This window comes from Cheilinus undulatus, linkage group 6 (assembly GCF_018320785.1).
Source record: "Cheilinus undulatus linkage group 6, ASM1832078v1, whole genome shotgun sequence".
In the NCBI taxonomy this organism is placed as follows: domain Eukaryota; kingdom Metazoa; phylum Chordata; class Actinopteri; order Labriformes; family Labridae; genus Cheilinus; species Cheilinus undulatus.
Genome location: NC_054870.1, coordinates 1,649,128 through 1,669,271, shown reverse-complemented (window position 1 = coordinate 1,669,271; position 20,144 = coordinate 1,649,128). Strand labels below are relative to the sequence as shown.

General features: G+C 39.3%; 1 protein-coding gene across 1 annotated transcript in view; it reads right to left on the bottom strand.

Moving 5' to 3' along the window:
* Nucleotides 1–1,535: 1,535 nt before the first annotated feature.
* inpp5f (inositol polyphosphate-5-phosphatase F) overlaps nucleotides 1,536–20,144 on the bottom strand; it is a 33,176-nt gene continuing 14,567 nt past the window's right edge. The window contains exons 4-20 of the mRNA XM_041789279.1: nucleotides 19,996–20,124; nucleotides 19,711–19,878; nucleotides 19,190–19,246; nucleotides 18,334–18,532; nucleotides 17,092–17,271; nucleotides 16,635–16,702; nucleotides 12,798–12,922; nucleotides 12,628–12,705; nucleotides 12,327–12,447; nucleotides 10,346–10,474; nucleotides 10,068–10,185; nucleotides 9,769–9,967; nucleotides 6,602–6,673; nucleotides 6,443–6,516; nucleotides 6,150–6,278; nucleotides 5,957–6,044; nucleotides 1,536–4,439 (exon numbers count right to left, since the gene is read on the bottom strand). Coding sequence (XP_041645213.1) covers nucleotides 3,287–4,439; nucleotides 5,957–6,044; nucleotides 6,150–6,278; nucleotides 6,443–6,516; nucleotides 6,602–6,673; nucleotides 9,769–9,967; nucleotides 10,068–10,185; nucleotides 10,346–10,474; nucleotides 12,327–12,447; nucleotides 12,628–12,705; nucleotides 12,798–12,922; nucleotides 16,635–16,702; nucleotides 17,092–17,271; nucleotides 18,334–18,532; nucleotides 19,190–19,246; nucleotides 19,711–19,878; nucleotides 19,996–20,124 — 3,087 coding nt within the window. The 3' untranslated portion in view covers nucleotides 1,536–3,286. The remainder of the gene's footprint in view (nucleotides 4,440–5,956; nucleotides 6,045–6,149; nucleotides 6,279–6,442; nucleotides 6,517–6,601; nucleotides 6,674–9,768; nucleotides 9,968–10,067; nucleotides 10,186–10,345; nucleotides 10,475–12,326; nucleotides 12,448–12,627; nucleotides 12,706–12,797; nucleotides 12,923–16,634; nucleotides 16,703–17,091; nucleotides 17,272–18,333; nucleotides 18,533–19,189; nucleotides 19,247–19,710; nucleotides 19,879–19,995; nucleotides 20,125–20,144) is intronic.

Below are 20,144 nucleotides of genomic sequence, written 5' to 3'. Positions count from 1 at the left end.
CTTTAAACAGATCAAATAAAATGTGTTAGCAGTATATGGAGTGAGCAGAGTTTTAGCATGGAGTTCTAATTCTTGCACACTTAAACCAGCGTAGTTAGCAGTTAAATATCAGTTAGAGCAAGGATGCACCAACACCCATACACACATAAATATTAAACCCAACAGTTACAAAATTATTCAATGACAATGAAGACCATGGAGGATGTTAGTGGCAGTACATGGAATATCTGAGGATAAAGCATGACACGATAAACCCTGAACATTATTGTAAATACAGTACACCAAATGTAACTTAAAAAGGTAGATTTTGCCATAAATACCTGATATACATAAACCATCTTCAATTCTTGTTAAGGCAAATGTTTTCAGTTTGGGGACTACATACAGCATCAGTATTCCCCTGTGGGTTCAGTTGCATATTTCTACTTGGTGCTACTCTCCTGTCTTTAACATGCAACAGTAATGTACAACACTGACTCTAGAGAAATATATGAAAGTAGTTACCATGAGGAGGATGATTGCTTCAATGCACATATGTACTAATAACAACCCCAAACATAATTTTTCTGGTTATTCATTAACAACAACATTGCAGAATGTTCCGTAGAATAAACTAAATAAGCTGCCACCCAACCATCAAAACTAAACGCTGACAGGAAGTCTGGATTCAAATAGACTGTACACATTATAACCAGGGTTCTCTTACTAAGGTCTTGTGAAGTAAATTCTATTACAGTATTTCTCTAAGTTACACTTGGCAATATTGATACCATAACTATGTACACTAAGTCCTCTGGCTAGTTTCTAACAGCTATACAAATTAAGTCATGAACACAGAATCAACCTTTTGGAATCACACAGGATATTTGGTCAGATTTTTCCACAACAGATACCAACTAAAGCTATGGTAGTTACCAAGTCTATGTCACTAATTCCAATAGGTGAGCTGCATATAGAGGAGGAAAAGGTACACCATAAATTTAGACTGAATCTCCCAACATGCAGCTCTCTGTCATGTCGATCCTAGTTTATACCATAAACCTTACATGCAAGCAAAAAGGGGGTCATGTTTACATGCACCAAAATACCTTTACACCATTCTGAGTGTATGAGTGTACGCTTCTTATGCCTTACTTATTTGAAATGAGGGTGTGTTTATAGGTCACAGCAAAATACACTTTTTCAGGCCTTTCTAACAAAAATATTTGCCCCTGGCCTGTCCCCAATCTCCCCAAGAATCAGAAAAATCCACACCCCCCCACCTCTCCACCTTTCAGAAAATGTGTGCTGAAACAAGCCGCTCTCAGATTTCCCCTCATAATGTCATGTGGGGAGTTAGCCCCGCCCCCAGGTTCAGTTGCCCTCCCTGCTTGGAAGAAAGTTCTGCCCACTGTTCCTGATCCATCTCAGCTATCAGCTGAGAGGAGGATCAGAAGAGCCACATTCATTAGCCACATCCATTTTCTAAAAGGGGCGGAGTCAGACAGCTCATTAACATTTAAAGCCACAGACACAAACAGCTTGTTCTGAGCAGGGCTGAAACAGAGGGGCTTTTAGACATGCAGGGTTTTTAAAGAAACAAACTTCACAGGCATGTTTTGGGGACCACTGAGATCAATAAAAACTTGTCTTTAAAGGGTAAAATATGTGACCTTTAAGGATCTGAGTGTTCAAATTCACTGCAGAACAGCTGTTCAGCTCCCAATGATACCTTTATTTACAAAAGACAACATCAAGATTCATGTAATTTTTATTTTATTTAAAACTATCTGATATCAGATAGTGGTTATAGAGCAAACGAAGCCGTTGCTAACCACCATTAAACAACAAAAAGAAAGCAGTAGTCAGGCAATGCTAAGCAAGGTTATAACAGTTTTGGATTTTCAACAGCTTTCATTTTTATTTAGTTTTTACTTTTTATTTCAAATTTCAGTTTACTTTTAAGTAGTTCTTACTGATGTTTTTTTTTTTTTTTTTTTTTTGTTTAGCTTTTATTTTGCAAAAAAAGCATCGTTTTAGTTTACTTTTATTAGTTTCAGTGTTGGTTTTAGCTTTTTCGGCAATATGGAATACCTACCAAGGGCAAAACTCGAAAAGGCTTTTCAAAGTAATTTTTTAATTTCAATGTTTGTATACCAAAGAAGACCTAAAATTACCAATGTATGAAGTTATCTTCAATCAAATCCAGTGATTTTACCCTCTCCAGGCTTTGGTATTCATGTCAGTCAGTATGTTAGTGTCAAAGACTAAAACTAAGGAGATTTTGTTGCAAAAGCTATTTCATTTTAGTTTTGTGAGCACACAATACAGTTTTAGTTAGTTTTAGTTAACTGTAATAACCTTGGTGCTAAGAACTGCCATGTCTCCAAAATAAAACCATTTTACTGAATGTAAATTATTCACTGAACAACCTATTTATCTCGACATTGCCCATCAAACCGTTTTTGAAGTTAAATTAGCACCAAGAAATGCTAAATTTGTTAGCCCATTAATGGCCATAGCCATTAAATGTTAGCATGAAGTTAAAAATGCAGAAATGCATTCTGGTCAGCCTTTTATAATCATGTATTTTTTGTTTTCAAGTGAGTTACTTTAAAACTTTAATTTCCCTTCTGGAATATTTTCAGCCAATATACGGGTAACTTTGTCTGTGCTGATGGGGATCATTTTACTTTTTAAGCTATAATCAGCTAAACCAGCAGTCGCTATTATGCAGATAATATTGTTCATCCCTAAAGTTACTCAATGAAAGCTGAACAGTGTGCAGACCTTTTGCTCTTTCATCTGCAGATTTCTTGTCCTGCAGCTGAACACATTTTTAACTCTGAAATGATTAAACATTCCCTAAATACTTAACCTAATGCTATTCCAGCATTGGTTCTGCTGCATCAGCAGTATTATTGCATTTTCTGAAGGGCAGGGATATCTTCATTCTAAGTTATTGTGTTACAGAATTATAAATGACTAAAATTATAAAAGAGACCACCCAACATTGTAATCCATTATTTTTTAAGTTGCATGGTAAAAATGATGCAGACTTCCTTTGTATAAAAACTGACCAGGCATCCAGAATCATGTGCATGTAAACATAGTCGCCCTCATGTTGACCTAAAATATATATCTGTAAAAATTGTACAAGAGATGCCAACAACATCGACTAGTTTAATCAAGGGGTAATTTAAAGAGTGGATTTGTTGGCCAAGTAGTGACACTAGGTGCAAGCTTTTGCTACTGCTACCAAACAGGAAGTTTCTACACAAAAACAACTCGGCTACTTCAGAAAGCACTAGATCTGAATAATCCTGGTCTGGCACTGTGTAAACATTGCCTTCAGCTCACTTTCTTGGGCTTCATTGACAGATTCTGGCTCTGGGCTCTTCTGTACTTTTGCCACAGCAAAGTTGATGCCTTGTGTTAGTCCAGCTTGGGTGAGGCTTGCCACCTGGACCATTGAGCTCTTGATCTTGGCAAATGGGGAGACTACTCTGCTGCCATTGCTGTCAGCAGGTGAGGGGCCTTGGCTGCCTTCCATCTGTGAACTCAGACTCCTCTGAGAACCCCCCGAGGCCACAGAAGTGGGTTTTTGGACAGTGAGGAGGTTGAAACCAGAAGTAGTGCATTCAACATCCAGCTGGGATGGCCTGAGGAGCTGGGGCTCCTCCTGCTGATGCTGCTCTGAGCTTGACGGCTTGTCTGAGTCTGCAGGGATCTTATTCTGCACAGGCACCGCAAGGTTGAGAGGAGCAGCAGCAGGTAGTGGTTGCTCTCCAAACACCTCAACAGGTTTGGTCTGTGCATCGTGGACAAACTGGTGACAGTAGGCATCAATGGGAGTACCAAAGTCAATAAGAATGGCTTCTTCCGCCACTGAGGCAGCCCCTGGTGACTCGTTACTTGCCTGACATGGGCTCTTCTGGGTCTCATCACACTCAGTGACCCGAATCATGGTGGGAATATTTAGCTCCACACTAGCAACAGACTGGGACCTACTACCCAGCCGTGGATTTGATGCTACAATGCCACAACTGGGCAGCACATAGTCCATGTTTTCTAGAGAACTAGAGCACGGCTGCTCTGGATCAGAAATGTAAGAGTCAGAGTCGTCAGAGATATCGGAGTTGTCATCTCCAATATCTTTCATGCATACTGTTGCAGGGTTGTTTTCTGATGTCTCCAGGCTGCTGTCAGACTTCCAAAGGTTGACATGCATAGTAGGCTTAAGGAAATTGACTTTAACATCTGGTTTAGAGAAGGTGCCTAATCTCCCAAGCGGCTTAAACGAGCCCATGTTTACATTTGTCTTGGTCTGTTTCACTTTTTGATTGAGAGAGGAGAATTTGTTCAGGAGAAAACTTTTGCCCTGTGCCAGACCAGAGCTTCCCTGGTCAGCAGGTTTGTTCTGAATGGCCATCAAATCCTCTGGTGGTTTACACTGCCGCCTGGAACACAGAATTTCACAAAACCAACCAACAGTAGGTAAAAATCCAGGAGCTGACATTCTAATAGTTTTACATCTTATCTAAAACAATAGATTAATTCTTAATATCGAGAACAGGGGTGTCAAACTCAATCACAGCAGGGGCCTGATTCGGCATTGAGGTCTAACCTGAGGGCCTAACAGGGTCAACATTTAACCATAACTGTCAACCTTATTTTCACCAGTAATAAAATCTGAAAAAAACCCAGCACTGATGATAAACCATTTGGAAATTCAAAAAAGTTAAAATGACAAGTTTAAAGGCTCACAATCTGAGATAAAAATTCCAATATATTAGCTCAAAAGAACACAATATTAAAAACAGAAAAAAGTTTTTAAAGAGCAAATATATGAGGAGAAAGTTGAAATCACAAGTTTGAAAGGTGAAAATATGAGATCAAATTTGAAATCATGACTTTAAAAGTCAAAATATGACTTAAAATCATAAATTGTGAGTCTGATAGGTCAAAATATTGGATTAAAAAGCTAAAAATTAGGAGTCAAAAATGTCAAAATATGAGCTAGAATTCAAAATGATGACTTAAAACGTTAAAAATATAACTTAAATTCAAAACTGGGAGGGTAAAAGATCAAAATATGATATAAAAAGTAAAAATTAGTCATTTAAAATGTCAAAATATGAGAAAAAATTTAAAGTATGTTTTTAAAAGTCAAAATATGGGATTAAAAAGCCAAAGTAAGGAGTTGAAAAGGTCAAAATATGACTTAAAATTTAAAATTGGGAATCTAAAAGATAAAAAAGTTGACATAAAATCAAAATAATGAGTTGAAAAGGTCAAAGCATGAAAAAAAAAAGTCAAAATCATAAGTTTGAGTCGTAATCTTAAAATGCAAAATTGAAATCATGAAATAAAACACATATTAGTTTCTTTCCCCACATCCTTGACTACTCTTTACTTTTTTAGATTTTTATGGTGTGACGACCCCTCCAGAACTCTAGGTGTTCCTCTTTTCCTGTTTGCTGGTTTCTTTTTGCTCTCTGGTTGCAGGGTCAGGGGAAAGCAGGGTCAGAGTCATCAGGAGAATGAGCTACACCTGGGCCCGGTGTAGTCTCCCCTTTAAATCTGCCTCCTGGATCAGTGGCTGGGCTCTCTCTCCCTCACGGCTCGCACGGCGGAGCGGCTGATTATTTCTTTATTGTGTTGGGAACTGAATTTGGTCGGTGTATTCCTGCCTGTTTGTAAATAAATTGTTGGCTAAACAGCTTCTACCTTGTCTCGCCTCCCATTTATGTTGCAGCCTCGGAGCCGGGTTGTAACAATGGCTTAACAAGGATATCTTAAATAATCAAGTTGAAGTTTAAATTATAATACTTGAGGAAATCTGCAGACCTCATACTGGTGGGCCAGCTATACTACAAATATCATATGATCTTGCGGGCTGAATATAATCGTTCCACGGGCCAGATTTGGCCCCTGGACCTTGAGTTTGACACCCGTGATCTAGAAGATGTCTTACCTTTCCAGCTTCTTCTCAACCACCAGTAAGTCCGAACCCAGGGACTGTTTAGTGATGCGGAGCATCTCAGCTATGCATTGTAATGTGTCTAAAATGCAACAAAACATGCTTTAAGTTTTCACGAGTGAATGCAGTGTAGTTTCTAAAATTATTCTTTCCTTCTATTAAAGGCCTCTGTTGAGTTTCAGACTACCTTTTCCATCATCCTCAGGGTTTCGTGTCGTTGCTCTGAGTGTGTGGAAATATCCACTTGTCTCTTCACTCCTGTAATGCAAACGCATGCAGCAGAACTTGGGCTTCCCAAACAGTGTAGGCTCTGGACCTGCATGAAGAAACAACCTGCAATGTAAGGGATTCTGTTTTTCTACATCTATATTCAGCAAATATCTGATATGGCACAAAGGGACTGTAAAGCACAATTTTGAAGTCCTGGATCACTAAATAAGTAAACAAGGACCCTTATTTCCTTTCAGTTTGAACTTTTACCAATCTCAATCTTTTCCAAACCCTCTAAATTGAGGCGCTGGTATTGGTTGACTTTATCAGCTTCTTCATCATAGCTGCAAGAAAATAAATGCAAACATAAGTGAATCTAGAAACACAGTATCTAAACTAAAATGTTGAGAGTTTTAAAGCCACACTTACAAAGCGATGTAATAGGCTTTGTCAGACAGAAGGAGCAACACATCCACGTCTTTGTTTGATGCATCAATAATGCTGGAAGGATAAAGGACAGATCAATACTGGTTGACTTCAAACTACTGCAAATATCATATAGAATTAACAGTGTCTTGCCTCCTCCCTGATTTCTGATTTTTTTATTTTTTTGCATATTTATCACACCTAAATGTTTCAGATCATCAAACCATTTTTATATCTCAAAAAGACAACCCAAGTAAATACAAAATGCAGTTTCCAAATTCTGATTTTATTTATTAAGGGGGAAAAAATCCAAACCTATCTGTCCCTGTGTGAAAAAGTAATTGCCCCCTGAACCTAATAACTGGTTGTTCCACCGTTGGCAGCAATAACTGAAATCAAGCGTTTGTGATAACTGGTGATGAGTCTTTCTCATCGCTGTGGAGGAATGTTGTCCCACTCTTCACAGAATTGTTTCAACTCAGCCATATTGGAGGGTTTTCCAGCAGGAACTGCCCGTTTAAGGTCACACCATCTCAATTGGAAGTCCAGACTTTGACTTGGCCACTCCAAAACCTTAATTTTGTTTTTTGAGCCACTCAGAGGTGGACTTGCTGGTATGTTTGTTGTCCTTCTGCATAACCCAAGTGTGCTTGATCCTGAGGTCATGAACTGATGGCCGGACGTTGGCCTTCAGGATTTTTTGGTGGACAGCAGAATTCATGGTTCCATCAATCACAGCAAGCGGTCCAGGTCCTGAAGCAGCAAAGCAGCCCCAGACCATCACACTGACACCACCATGTTTGACTGTTGGCATGATGTTTTTTTTATCAAATGCTGTGTTATTTTTACTCCAGATGTAACGAGCCCTTCTAGAAAGTTCAACTTTAGTCTGGCCAGTCCAGAAGTCTTGTGGGTCTTCAAGATGTTTCTTGGCAAATGTGAGACGAGCCTCTGTGTTCTTTTTTGTCAGCAGTGGTTTTAGCCTTGGAACTCTCCCATGATGCCATTGTTGCCCAGTGTCTTTCTGATGGTTGAGTCATGAACTCTGACCTTAACTGAGGCCAGTGAGGCCTGCAGGTCTTTGGATGTGGTTCTGGGTTTTTCTGTGAACTCCTGGATGAGTCATCGTTGCACTCTTGGAGTCATTTTGGTTGGCCGACCACTCCTGGGAAGGTTCACCACTGTTCCCAGTTTTCTCCATTTGTGGATAATGGCTCTGACCATGGTTCTCCGGAGTCCCAAGGCCTTGGAAATGTCTTTGTAACCTTTTCCAGACTGATAGATTTCAATCACTTTCTCATTTGTTCTTGCATTTCTTTGGATGGTGGCATGATGCGTTTCTTTCTGAGATCTTGTAGCCTACTTCACTTTGTCTGACAGCTTCTATTTAAGGGATTTCTTCATTCAACAAATCTGGCGGTAATCAGGCCTGGGTATGGCCAGTGAAATTGAACTCAGCTTTCCAAGAACTGTGGTTGATCACAGCTGACTCATGATTTAACAAGGGGGACAATTACTTTTCACACAGGGACAGATATGTTTGGATTTTTTGCCCCTTAATAAATAAAATCATCATTTAGAAACATTTTGTATTTACTTGGGTTGTTTTTGTAAGATATTAAAATTGGTTTGATGATGTGAAACATTTAAGTGTGATAAATATGCAAAAATATCAGGAATCAGAAAGGGGGCAAATATTTTTTCACAAATACTTCAGCTCGTAGTGAGAGACTAGAAAAGCGTTCTACAAGCTCAAGTCCATTTACCATTTAGTTATGCTTGCTAATGTGCTCACAGATAGCATAAATCTGCTAACAGGCTTTAATCTGCTGGTTTCAACAAGGATTTTAACACAGATATCCCTGTGAGAGGATTAAAAGGGATTAAAACAAAGTTTAAGGGATTGAGGACTGAGCAGCAGCAGAAGCTGCAGAGTGTTAACCAGGTGATCAGTTCGATGACTACCTGCATCATTTCTGATATTTTTGATCATGTATTTTAATAGATATCAGCTGATCATGATGACTGCCAATCTACTGGGGTATCCCTACCTAACGGTGTTAAAAATACAGTAGAAGATAATGGATAAAAAAAGAATTGTCAGTGCACATTGTACATCAAGTTTTGCTGAGCGTCTCATAAAGCAATCACACACCAGTCAGAAGTCATTCAGAGAAGGTACAGGACAAAAAAACTGCATTTAGTTTAGTCTAGAGCAGTAATACTCAATGTGTGGCTCTGGAGCCATGTGTGGCTCTTTTGTTATGATTTGTGGCTCTGTTATGTCTTAATTTGAAATATTATTACCGTAGAAAACCTTTAAAAAGGGAAACTTTGACCTCAGAAATTATGCATTGCAAGTAGCCATAATCAGTTTGCTTCCCACACTACTATAGTAGGCTTTAATTGTCAAACTTAATTGTAAACCTTTATTTTTTGGCTGTCTCCATTGCCCTTATTTGCAATTTTTGCCACTTTAAATTTTTTTGCTACTTTTAGCCCATTTTTCCTCTTCTTTTTGCCACTTTTATCCCCCTTTTGCCATTTTTCACCTCTTTTTGCCTTTTGTCCTGCTTTTTGCAATTTGTATTTTTCCCCTTTTTCTGATATTAGTTGTCTCTTGCCATTAAATGTCACTTTTTCTGATTTTTGCCCATTTCCCACCTTTTTTGCTGCTGTTTGCCAATTTTAAAACACACTTTTTACTCATTTTTTGCCACTTTATTTGCCGCTTTATGACCATTTTTGCCACCTGTAGCACATTTTTTGTCACTTCTCACCTATTTCTGCCACTTTTCTCTCAATTTTTGTGACTTTTCACTCAATTTTTGCCATTTTATGCCAATGGGTACAATGTAAGCCACATTTTTGCCAAATTTTGATTTTTTTTAACCAGCTTTAACTCATTTTTATTGCCACTTTAAGCCATTTTTTTCACCACTGTTGACCACTTAGATTGTGGCTCTTGCAAAGGTATTTTCAACAATTAGCTTCTTTGGCTGAGTGGGGTTGAGTAATGCTGGTCTAAAGTCTTAAAATAAATAATAAAATTACAAAACATGAGGATATTTATGCACACTAAATGTTATTGTTGCACACTGAATAATTTTGCAGACCACTGCAAATGTATATCAACAAGCAAATTAAAGGATATGAAAGCAGACACTTACCTCATGTCACAATTGATGAGAGCCCAACCTCCATGAAACTTCTCATCATCAGGCAGCAAAAGCTGCATGTAGGTCTGCAGCAGGAGGCTGACCTGCTCCTGTGCACCTCTCTGGCTTTCTTTCTCTTTCTCCTCATGTTCCTTCTCCTTACTAAAGATGGAGTACAGGTCCTCTGTCACTGGGATGCCCATCATCAGGTCTGTAAAGCAAGGAGGAGGACTGAACATTCACCTAAAGGATAATATTGGTACAGCATAGGTTTAGATACATATTTACTATAAAATACCAGTTTTCCTTACCAATTACTGCTTGTCTGTAAGCATCCCTGAAACGGTTCAGATAGTAGCGGTTGGCTGAGTTCACACCGTCCTTCATCACACCAGCCAGTTTTCTCTCCCCTGTCCTGGTGAAATCTCCCTATAATAGATGTTTGTTTGGGTAAGTTTACTTTGAGGCACCTTTCCACTGCTACCTTCTGTAGCCTGTCTCATATTCTAAGGACTGTCATGGATAAGCTGAGGAGGATGGCACACGTCACTGCGGTTTCTCTCTCTGAAAGCAGAGACAGTGATGTTACCTTGAGTGCTGCGGTGCCGGCATACTGTCTGCTGATGGTGTCTCCATTGTTGGCCCACATGATCTGATAAATCCTGTAGCATTTGAGAGGCAGAGGCTGCTCTGGAGGCATCACACCAAGCTTCTTCAACTACAAGAAGCAAAAAGATCATTTTTGTGAAGCAAACAGCAGTTTACAAGGTTAGAAAAAATACACGGTCTATAAAGAATACTTGTCCAATCATTTCACATAAATACCTGCTGTCAAACATTTGACTGAGAAAAACTGTAGGGTTTCCCTATTACAACAGTACCAGGTGTAAGAAAAATCTTCAAAAGTGTATACCAACTAAGGCTGAATGATTTGGGAAAATAACAGAATTGTGATTTTCTTACCTAATATTGTGATTTGATATGTGGTTATTTCTTCAGTTCCTCATCTTAATTATTTTCCAAATAACATAAGCAATGAGTAATTCTATGCCATAACCAGCACAATATTCGATTACACTAGAGATGAACTATTTTGAAATAAGTATCTAATTCTGATTATTTTCACTCTTATTGCAAACTGGATATAAATTGTTGTTTCGAAGGGAGTGATCATTTTGTGTTATTCTCGTATTTAATAAGAAAAAAAAGTACCCAAAGAATGAAGAAAGTATGATTTTTCTGTTGATTATTCTAAAAATGGCACTTGAATGATTGCATGATATGTCATGCATAAACATCTCTGCTGCAAAAAAAGCTTTAAAATGGTATTTTGACAACTTTCAGGTCATGCCAAGAAATATTGCACCTTCTGCGATTTGAAAATTTCAGCAGGCCATACTGCAATTTTATCTAATTTGCAATTAATTTCCCAGCCTTAATGACAACATAGAAGAGACAGGAAATGTTGAGACAAAAGAGTCTGGCATGTACCAGAGGACTGGGGTTATACTTAAACCCAGGACCTCAAGACACGGGAAACACAGCTGCTTGGCTATTCAGAGACCCAAGACAGAATCTTTGCAAAGCTGCCAAGGTTCAGTTTGACTGTACAGTTTTCACTTTTGTAATCTGCTTTATTGTTATGTACAGACACAGTCAGTGGCATACATGAGTTATAAGGCAAGAAATGTAGAAATTAGCAGCCAGGGGAACAGGGCTGCTGCTTAGGTATATCTGCTGAGGGGGCTTTTATTCACGTAGCTTTGCACTCATTTTTTTGCTTTGTCTTTTTGTCAGATAGGAATACTTCTATACCCTTGTATTCAATTACAAAAATAAAGACATGAAAGTTTAGATAGGAACGGTGTAATTGTTAATCCAGGATAGCGATTATAACTTTCTTCTGCCCAGCTGTGATTTGATTTATCCTGCAACTCAGTATAGTTCTCACTTATCAATGCTATTACTCTTCTATGTGCATAAAATAAAAACATGTCTCTCTCTACCCTTGAGTGTAGTCTTTTATGCTACTGGTATAATGATGCCAAAAGTAAACATATCCTGTTATAGTCTGCCATATAATAATCATTAAGTAAGTATTTTCCTTGGATTATGATTTAATTATTTCAAATCTGTGATTATTTTAGAGTCTTCTTTTAGAGTGCGGTTTGAAATTATAAGTCATATGGATATTGAAGGGAATTATGTCTCAGTGTTTAAGTTGTTAGTCTGTCAATTTGGAGACTGGCAGTTTGCTCTGCAGCTCCAAAGCTGCTACTTTTTATAATGATGTTCCATTTATATAACAGCATTAGTGTGTGACTGTGACATGTAAATGTGGCTCCAAGTATGAGAAATTTAGTGGTAAAAAGACTGGAAAAGTGCTTTCTAAGCAGACCATTACCATTTACGGAGTGAATGTGAGCTGCATATGAAAAATATACCTTTCCATTCAAAAGGCACTGTTATCTTAAGCGCTGAACTAATATAATACAGGGCACAGAGGATCTACATTATGTGATGTGCAATACACAGACAAATGCTTTCCCTTGGTGAAGCTCTGAACTCACCTGCTGTTCCATCACCACACGTGCAATAGCAGCCTGGACCACATTGGTCCTGTCTAGACAGTCCATGCAGTTTACTCGGAAGATGCCCTCCTGCTTGCAGATGACTCCTGCCTGGTCCACCCTGGAGGAGGGAGATGTAGTCACCAAAGGATTCTTTCAAAGGTACTCCAACCCAAAATAAGGCAGGATTAAAAAGTTTATGATAGCCAAACAAAGGGTTAATTTCTAACAAACATAATCTGACCTCAGTGACCAGGCACAGGAGTTAATGATAACAGCAGTACCTGAAAATGAGACTTACCAGGCCCACTTCATGTCAGTAATGATGTCAGAGATGGCATCTGTCAGGATTTGTACATTTTCAAACTTCATGCCTCGGCTGAGAAACAGAACATAAGAAGTAAACGGTGAAATTGCTGCTTTGTAGTATAAGATAAACTGTTGAGAGTATTAATATTTTATGCTGCTTACCAGTGCTCGTGGAAGTCAAATGAAACATATGTGAGGTTCGGGTTGTTGTAAAGCAGGACTTGCTTTAGATATGCATCGCCAATGATCTTCTCCCGTCCACCTTGGTCCACTAAGTTAACAATGACCTGGAGTAAACCATCAACAAAGCTTATTCAGCATTATGTAGAACATCTATGTAGTCCTGCTCTATGGACAGAGATCCAGAGAATGTTTCTAAAAGAAGGAAAACTTTACATGCAGCATTTTGTTGAGTGGGAAAGACCATTGAAGCAAAAGTAAACAATCTTCCAAAGGTTAAAACTTATGGCCTCATAAATACCACAACTTCTACATTTTAGTTACTTTTCTCTGTGAACCTTATCAGCATTAGCATATAAATTTATGTACTAGTGCATCTCAAAAAAATTAGAATATCATGAAAAAGTTCAAGTTTTTTTGTCACCCTTTTCTGAAAGTGAAACCCATATATTTTATAGACTTGTTATACATAGAGTGAAATATTTCAAGCCTTTATTTCTTGAAATGTTGATGATTATGGCTTACAGGTAAGAAATCCCAAAATTCAGTGTCTCAAAAAATTAGAATATTACATAAGATCAATAAAAATGGATGTTTTAAACAGAAATGTCAGGCTTCTGAAAAGTATGTTCATTTCTTTGCCTTCAATACTCAGCTGGGCCTCCTTTTGCATGAATTACTGCATCAACACAGCGTGACATGGAGGCAATCAGCCTGTGGCACTGCTCAGGTGTAATGGAAGCCCAGGTTGCTTTGATAGTGGACTTCAGGTCATCTGCATTGTTTGGTCTGGTGTCTCTCATCTTCCTCTTGACGATACCCCATAGATTCTCTATGGGGTTCAGGTCAGGCCAGTTTGCTGGCCAATCAATCACAGTAACACCATGGTCATTGAACGAGCTTTTGGTACCTTTGGCACTGTGGGCGGATGCCAAGTCCTGCTGAAAAATGAAATCATCATCTCCATAAAACTTGTCAGCAGAAGAAAGCATGGCAGTCTCTAAAATGTCCTGGTAGATGGCTGCATTGACTGTGGACTTCAGAAAACACAGTGGACCAACACCAGCAGATGCCATGGCAGCCCAAATTATCACTTACTGTGGAAACTTCACTCTGGACTTCAAGCAACTTGGATTCTGTGCCTCTTCAAGGTCCCAGAGGCTGGAGGAAGAGAGGAGATGCACAGAATCTAAGTTGCTTGAAGTCCAGTGTGAAGTTTCCACAGTCAGTGATGATTTGGGCTGCCATGGCATCTGCTGGTGTTGGTCCACTGTGTTTTCTGAAGTCCACAGTCAATGCAGCCATCTACCAGGTAATTTTAGAGCACTTCATGCTTCCTTCTGCTGACAAGCTTTATGGAGATGATGATTTCATTTTATCTAGCAGGACTTGGCATCCGCCCACACTGCCAAAGGTACCAAAAGTTGCTTCAATGACCATGGTGTTACTGTGCTTGATTTTGACCTGAACCCCATAGAGAATCTATGGGGTATCGTCAAGAGGAAGATGAGAGACACCAGACCAAATAATGCAGATAATAATGATAATAATAATAATAATATCTTGAATTTATATAGCGCCTTTCAAGAAACCCAAGGATGCTTTACAGGAACACATATACATGGACAAACTATGTGAGGGGTAGGATGAGTGTAAGAGGTGGTTTAGTGAAGACTGTAGGCTGTGGTGAACAGGTGGTGCTTGAGACGTTTTTTGAAAATGTCCAGAGATGGAGCGCTATGAATGTCTGCAGGAAGAGTGTTCCAGAGGTTGGGAGCTGCAGCACTGAAGGCTCTGTCTCCATAGGTTCGGAGTTTGGTTTTGGGCATGGCAAGTAGGCTGGTGTCTGAAGATCGAAGGTTGCAGGATGGTGTGTATGGATGGAGGAGAACAGAAAGGTACTGAGGAGCCAGAGCATGGAGAGATTTGTATGTGAGGAGGAGGACTTTGTAGTTGATACAGGACTTGATAGGGAGCCAGTGGAGGTGGATGAGGGTCGGAGTGATGCGTTGCCAGGGTCTAGTGCGGGTGAGAACTCTAGCTGCAGAGTTTTGGACGTACTGAAGCCTGTCCAGGGTTTTGCTGGGAACTCCAGACAGGACTCCATTACAGTAGTCCAGGCGGGAGGTTATGAAAGCATGAATAAGTGTTTCAGCCACAGAATCAGGGAGTGATGGTCGGAGTCTGGAGACGTTCTTGAGATGATAGAAGGCAGATTTGGTGACAGACTTTATGTGGGACTTGGAAGGAGAGGGTGGAGTCCACGATGACGCCCAAGTTTCGGACCTCGGAAGATGGACAGATGGAGGTCCCGTCCACATCGAGCATGAGATCTCCAACCTTCTGCAGCAGCGCTTTGGGGGCCACAACCATGAGCTCTGTTTTATTGCTGTTGAGTTTGAGTTGGTTAGAGGTCATCCAGGCTTTGATGTTGTGGAGGCAGTTTACCAGGGAGTGGAATGACCTGAAGTCCGCTATCAAAGTAACCTGGACTTCCATTACACCTGAGCAGTGCCACAGGCTGATTGCCTCCATGTCACGCTGCATTGATGCAATAATTCATGCAAAAGGAGGCCCAGCTGAGTATTGAAGGCATAGAAATGAACATACTTTTCAGAAGCCTGACATTTCTGTTTAAAACATCCATTTTTATTGATCTTATGTAATATTCTAATTTTTTTGAGACACTGAATTTTGGGATTTCTTACCTGTAAGCCATAATCATCAACATTTCAAGAAATAAAGGCTTGAAATATTTCACTCTATGTATAACAAGTCTATAAAATATATGGGTTTCACTTTCAGGAAAGAGTGACAAAAAATATTGAACTTTTTCATGATATTCTAATTTTTTGAGATGCACTAATATGTATCATGCATCTTAATATATTAGAATGAAATGAATTACAATCATAAAGCAAAACTCCATGTATTCTAGGTTCATCACACACACAAAGTGAAATATTTCAAGAACTTTTTGTTTTAATCTTGATGATTAAGGCTTATACAAAAATAAAAAATCCAATATCTCAAAATATTACAATATTATAGAACACCAATCAAAAGGGTTGATGTCAGGCCCGCCGAGCAGCCAACGCAGTGGCCAAAAGCCCTGCTGAGTAAGTAAATCAGTATCTCCATAAAGCTTTCAAGCAGATAGAAGCATGATGCTCTAAATTCTCTTGGTAGATGGCTGATGGTGTTTACCACCAGCAGATGACATGGCACCCCAAACCATCACTCACTGTGAAAACTGAAAACACTGGACTTCAAGCACCCAGGATTCTGTGCATCTCCAATCTTCCTCTTTCCAATTAAAATGCTACATTTACTTTCACCTAAAAAAGGGCTTGGAAGTAGCGGCCTGGTTCGTTTTCTCTTAGTCTAGGTGAGACATGATGTTCAGGAGTGGCTCAGCACCAGGAGCATGACAACTGTAGCACATCTGGACACATCTGTGTTTGGCAGCTCTTGATACACCAACTCTAGTCTCAGTCCACTCTTTGTGAAGCTCAGAGTGAAAAAGAGAGTACTTTCAGGGGGTTGTTTTGTAGGACTTGACTAGAACCTAAAATACATTTTAGTACTTCTTCTTCCTTTAAGAAAACTTGCCACAATCCACAGAAAAATTAGGTGTACATTCCTGGCTGGGCATACAACTAGTTCTGATTTATTAAGATGCACTAGTACATACATACATGAATACCGAGTAAATGGAGCCACAGATGGAAGACTAACCAAAGATGTGATAAAACTGAAACAGTAGTCCAAATACAGTGATGACACAGCAAATAGCCACTCTTGAAAAAACAAACCCACCTGCTTCTTGTAGAGCTGAAGCTGTTGTTCAAAGTGTGCAGCAAAGTACTTAATGGTCTCCTTCTCTCCTTAATGGTAGGAAAAATATGCATCAACATTTCCATTGTACTGAAATATATCAATTTATTTTGTTTGCAAACTTTAATGCCATAACTCGAAGAAACAAACTGGCTTTTTCTTATAGAATTTTCCATTCACTAGAATTTAGATGAAAAGCTTTTTATCAAATCTTTGACTTTTCAACACTCCAGAAAGAGATTAAAAAAAAGAGGACAGGGGATAAATTAGTGACTATAGAAGAGGATCCTCAAAGACACTGAGAGCTGTGTCAAATCCAGCTGCTGATTTTCAAAGTACAACTATAAAATAATGAAATTTAAAAAGCCAACAACACCAATGCAACATACCTGAGAAAGCCTGTAGTATATACATCGCAGTTATCATGAAGTCTACCTACCTTTCTCAATACGGGGCCGGGGATTGTAGCGGTACCCTGCCTGGCTCCAGAAGACTGGCACAGAGCCCCGGGTCTGGACAAAGGACAGCGTGTGGCTGTGGACATGGATCAACTGCTCTGTTTCCACATAGTTAGCCACATGACCATCAGTATCCACTCCTCTACGCTTGTACCGCATCCCTTACACACAGACAGGAAGCACCATCATCATTAGAATAATCCTGATCACTGTCAGGAAGAAAAACTGTTGTCTTTCAGTTTATAAATAGAGGAAAATAGATTTTTTATGTTGGGAAAAATCTGTCTAACTAGAACAAAACATGTCCGTACATTTGGGCCTCTAGACCAAGCAGAGAGAAACTCTACCTCAGGGGTGTCAAACTCAATCACAGCCGGGCCAGATTCTGGATTCAGGACTAACCTGAGGGCCTAAGAGGTCACCTTTTTAACCAGAAACTGTCAACCTCATTTCACCGGTAATAAAATACCAAGAAAAAAAACCTTGAATGATTTTGACATTTAAAAAGCTAAAAATATAAGGCTTTAAAGGCTCACAATCTGAGAAAAGGAAATTTATTTATCAAAAAGGTCAAAACATGAAATTGAAAAATGTTTTTTAATGCAAATATATTAGAAAGAAAGTCAAAATCATGGGTTTAAAAGGTCAAAATATGAAATAAAATTTGTAATCATGAAACTAAAAGTCAAAATATGATTAGAAATTTTTAATTGTGAGTCTAAAAGGTCAAACTATGGGATTATGAAGTCAGAGTTTGGAGTTGAAAATATGAGGTAAAATATGAAATAGTTGGTTAAAAAGGTCAAAATATAAATGAAAAATGTAGAATTTTGAATGTTAAAGATCAAAATATTATATGTAAGACAAAATTATGAGTTGAAATGCTCAAAGTATGAAACTAAAAGTCAAAATCCGAAGTTTGAGTCCTAATTGTGAGATGCCAAATTGAAAATGTGAAATTAAAACACAAATTAATTTCTTTTTTCACATTCCTGATTTCTCATCTAAATATTTTTACTCCTTACTTTTTCAGATTTTGTGACTTAACAAGGATATCTTAAATCATCAGGATAAGTTCACATCTTTATACATGAGGAAATCTGCAGACCTCAGACTGATGGACCAGTTAAAACAGAAATATGAGATCATCTTGTGGGCCGGATTTAACTGTTCCATGGGCCAGATTTGGCCCCCTGGCCTTGAGTTTGACACCTGTGCTCTACCTGCACGGTGGCGGCTACGCCTGGAGATTAGTGCCACTGTGAAACGGGGATGGATGTCATCAACACAGGTGATCTCCTTTGGGGGAGTCTCAGGGCTGCTCCGCTCCTCATCGGATGTCTCATTGTAGTTCACCACCAGTTCCTCTACCTGAACAAAGCCCTGGATGATTGGGATCACCCAGAAGTCCACCTCTGGAGTCTGGAGGATAAACATTCAAAGAGAATATAGAACATCTCCTCAGATACAGATCTGGTGACTATCAGCAGATGCAGCTGTCATGGTCTGTAATTCAAAGGGCGTGTTATTCATGGGAGGCTTTACAATCATCAGTCCTAGCAGCATGTGAGCCTCAGACATCCCAAAGCATCGCACGCTCGCTGTCCACATTGGATCCACATTGGATTAAAAATGTCATTCTTTGCCATGATTTTCATTTTCTCGTTGTGAAAAATCTAACATAGTGAATTTATGTTGAAAGGAGAGAACAAATGTGTGGGGCTTTGTATAGGAGAGCATTTGGCCAATTTGAGACAAATAGTTTTGTTCTGTGTCGACACAAGTCAGAGCTAAATACATTTAAGCACAGACATGGATATGATTACTGCACAGCTCACTCCACAGAAAGGAACGAGCTCACCGCCCTGTTCTCCCATGCTTAATGTCAGGATACCTGCCTCAGCCTGTCCTGGTCAAACACTGCAGCATAAACTATTAATCCCTATTGTTTCAATAAAACACATTCTAGGCTGTAAGTAGCAAAACTAGGCTTGATATGCCTTGAAAGCACTTTAAAACAAACATTATTTTGTAAGGAAAAACAACTGATAAGTTGAGCTGTGTGAAAACATAACTCACCTGGAGGTCAATAAGGTCTTGGATCATGTGTTTATTCCAGAAAAAACGATCGTCCACCTACAAATGTAAATAAAAAGATGTAAACATGATTATTGCTGTCAAAATAAGAGAAAAAAGCAGACAATAATATCATCACTGAGAGCTCTACACAGCAGCATGACTCCAGCGCTGCAGCTGCAGCTCTCCCTCCTGGCTGTGTGTGGACTGAGGCTATTTCATCATAGCTTCATACATTAGGAGTTGACTAGAATTAGATAAAGGTAGTTTTAAATAGAAAAAAAAAACAAAAAAAAAACTCTACCAGCTTACTGACATGGATGTTGGGCCTGTAGTGAAGGGTGAACTCTGCTCGGTTAGTACGATCATCCATCTGTCATTTATATTTCATATTTCACAGTTTCAACCCTGCAGCAGCACTGAGCGCAGACTGGCTGTAGCTACTCTCCTCTAATCACACGCCTGCTGAGTTTGGTCCACATCACTGCTCAGTGTGACGTGTTAGCACGAGTTTCTCAACAAACCTGCTTCCAGAGAGGTAAGCTGGAATTGGCTGAATCTCCCTGACGCTGAACATTGTTTGTCAGGTCATAGGTCATACTGTAGTAGAAAGAGTCGGAGTCCATGAATATCTTGTAGAGCTCATCCAGCAGCCGCCTCTCCAGGCGTTCCTTCTCCTTATTCTCTTTAACCTTGAGGGCAGAGGAACGCTGGGTTAGGCAGAAAACAGTAACAAGCATAAAAAGCAAAATAGTAAGCTCTTTAAAGCCTCTAGAGGGGAAATACATGTGAAACAACCAAAAAAACACCTTTTTCTTGATGGGAACTGCCACATTAGATTTGATCTGGCTTAAAGTTTTCATCAGGAACTTGGACTCATCAGGTGACTGGGCTAGCTTCTCTGGTTTGTCGATTCCAAAGTGATGCTTCTTGCAAAGCTGAAAGAGAGAAATCTAAA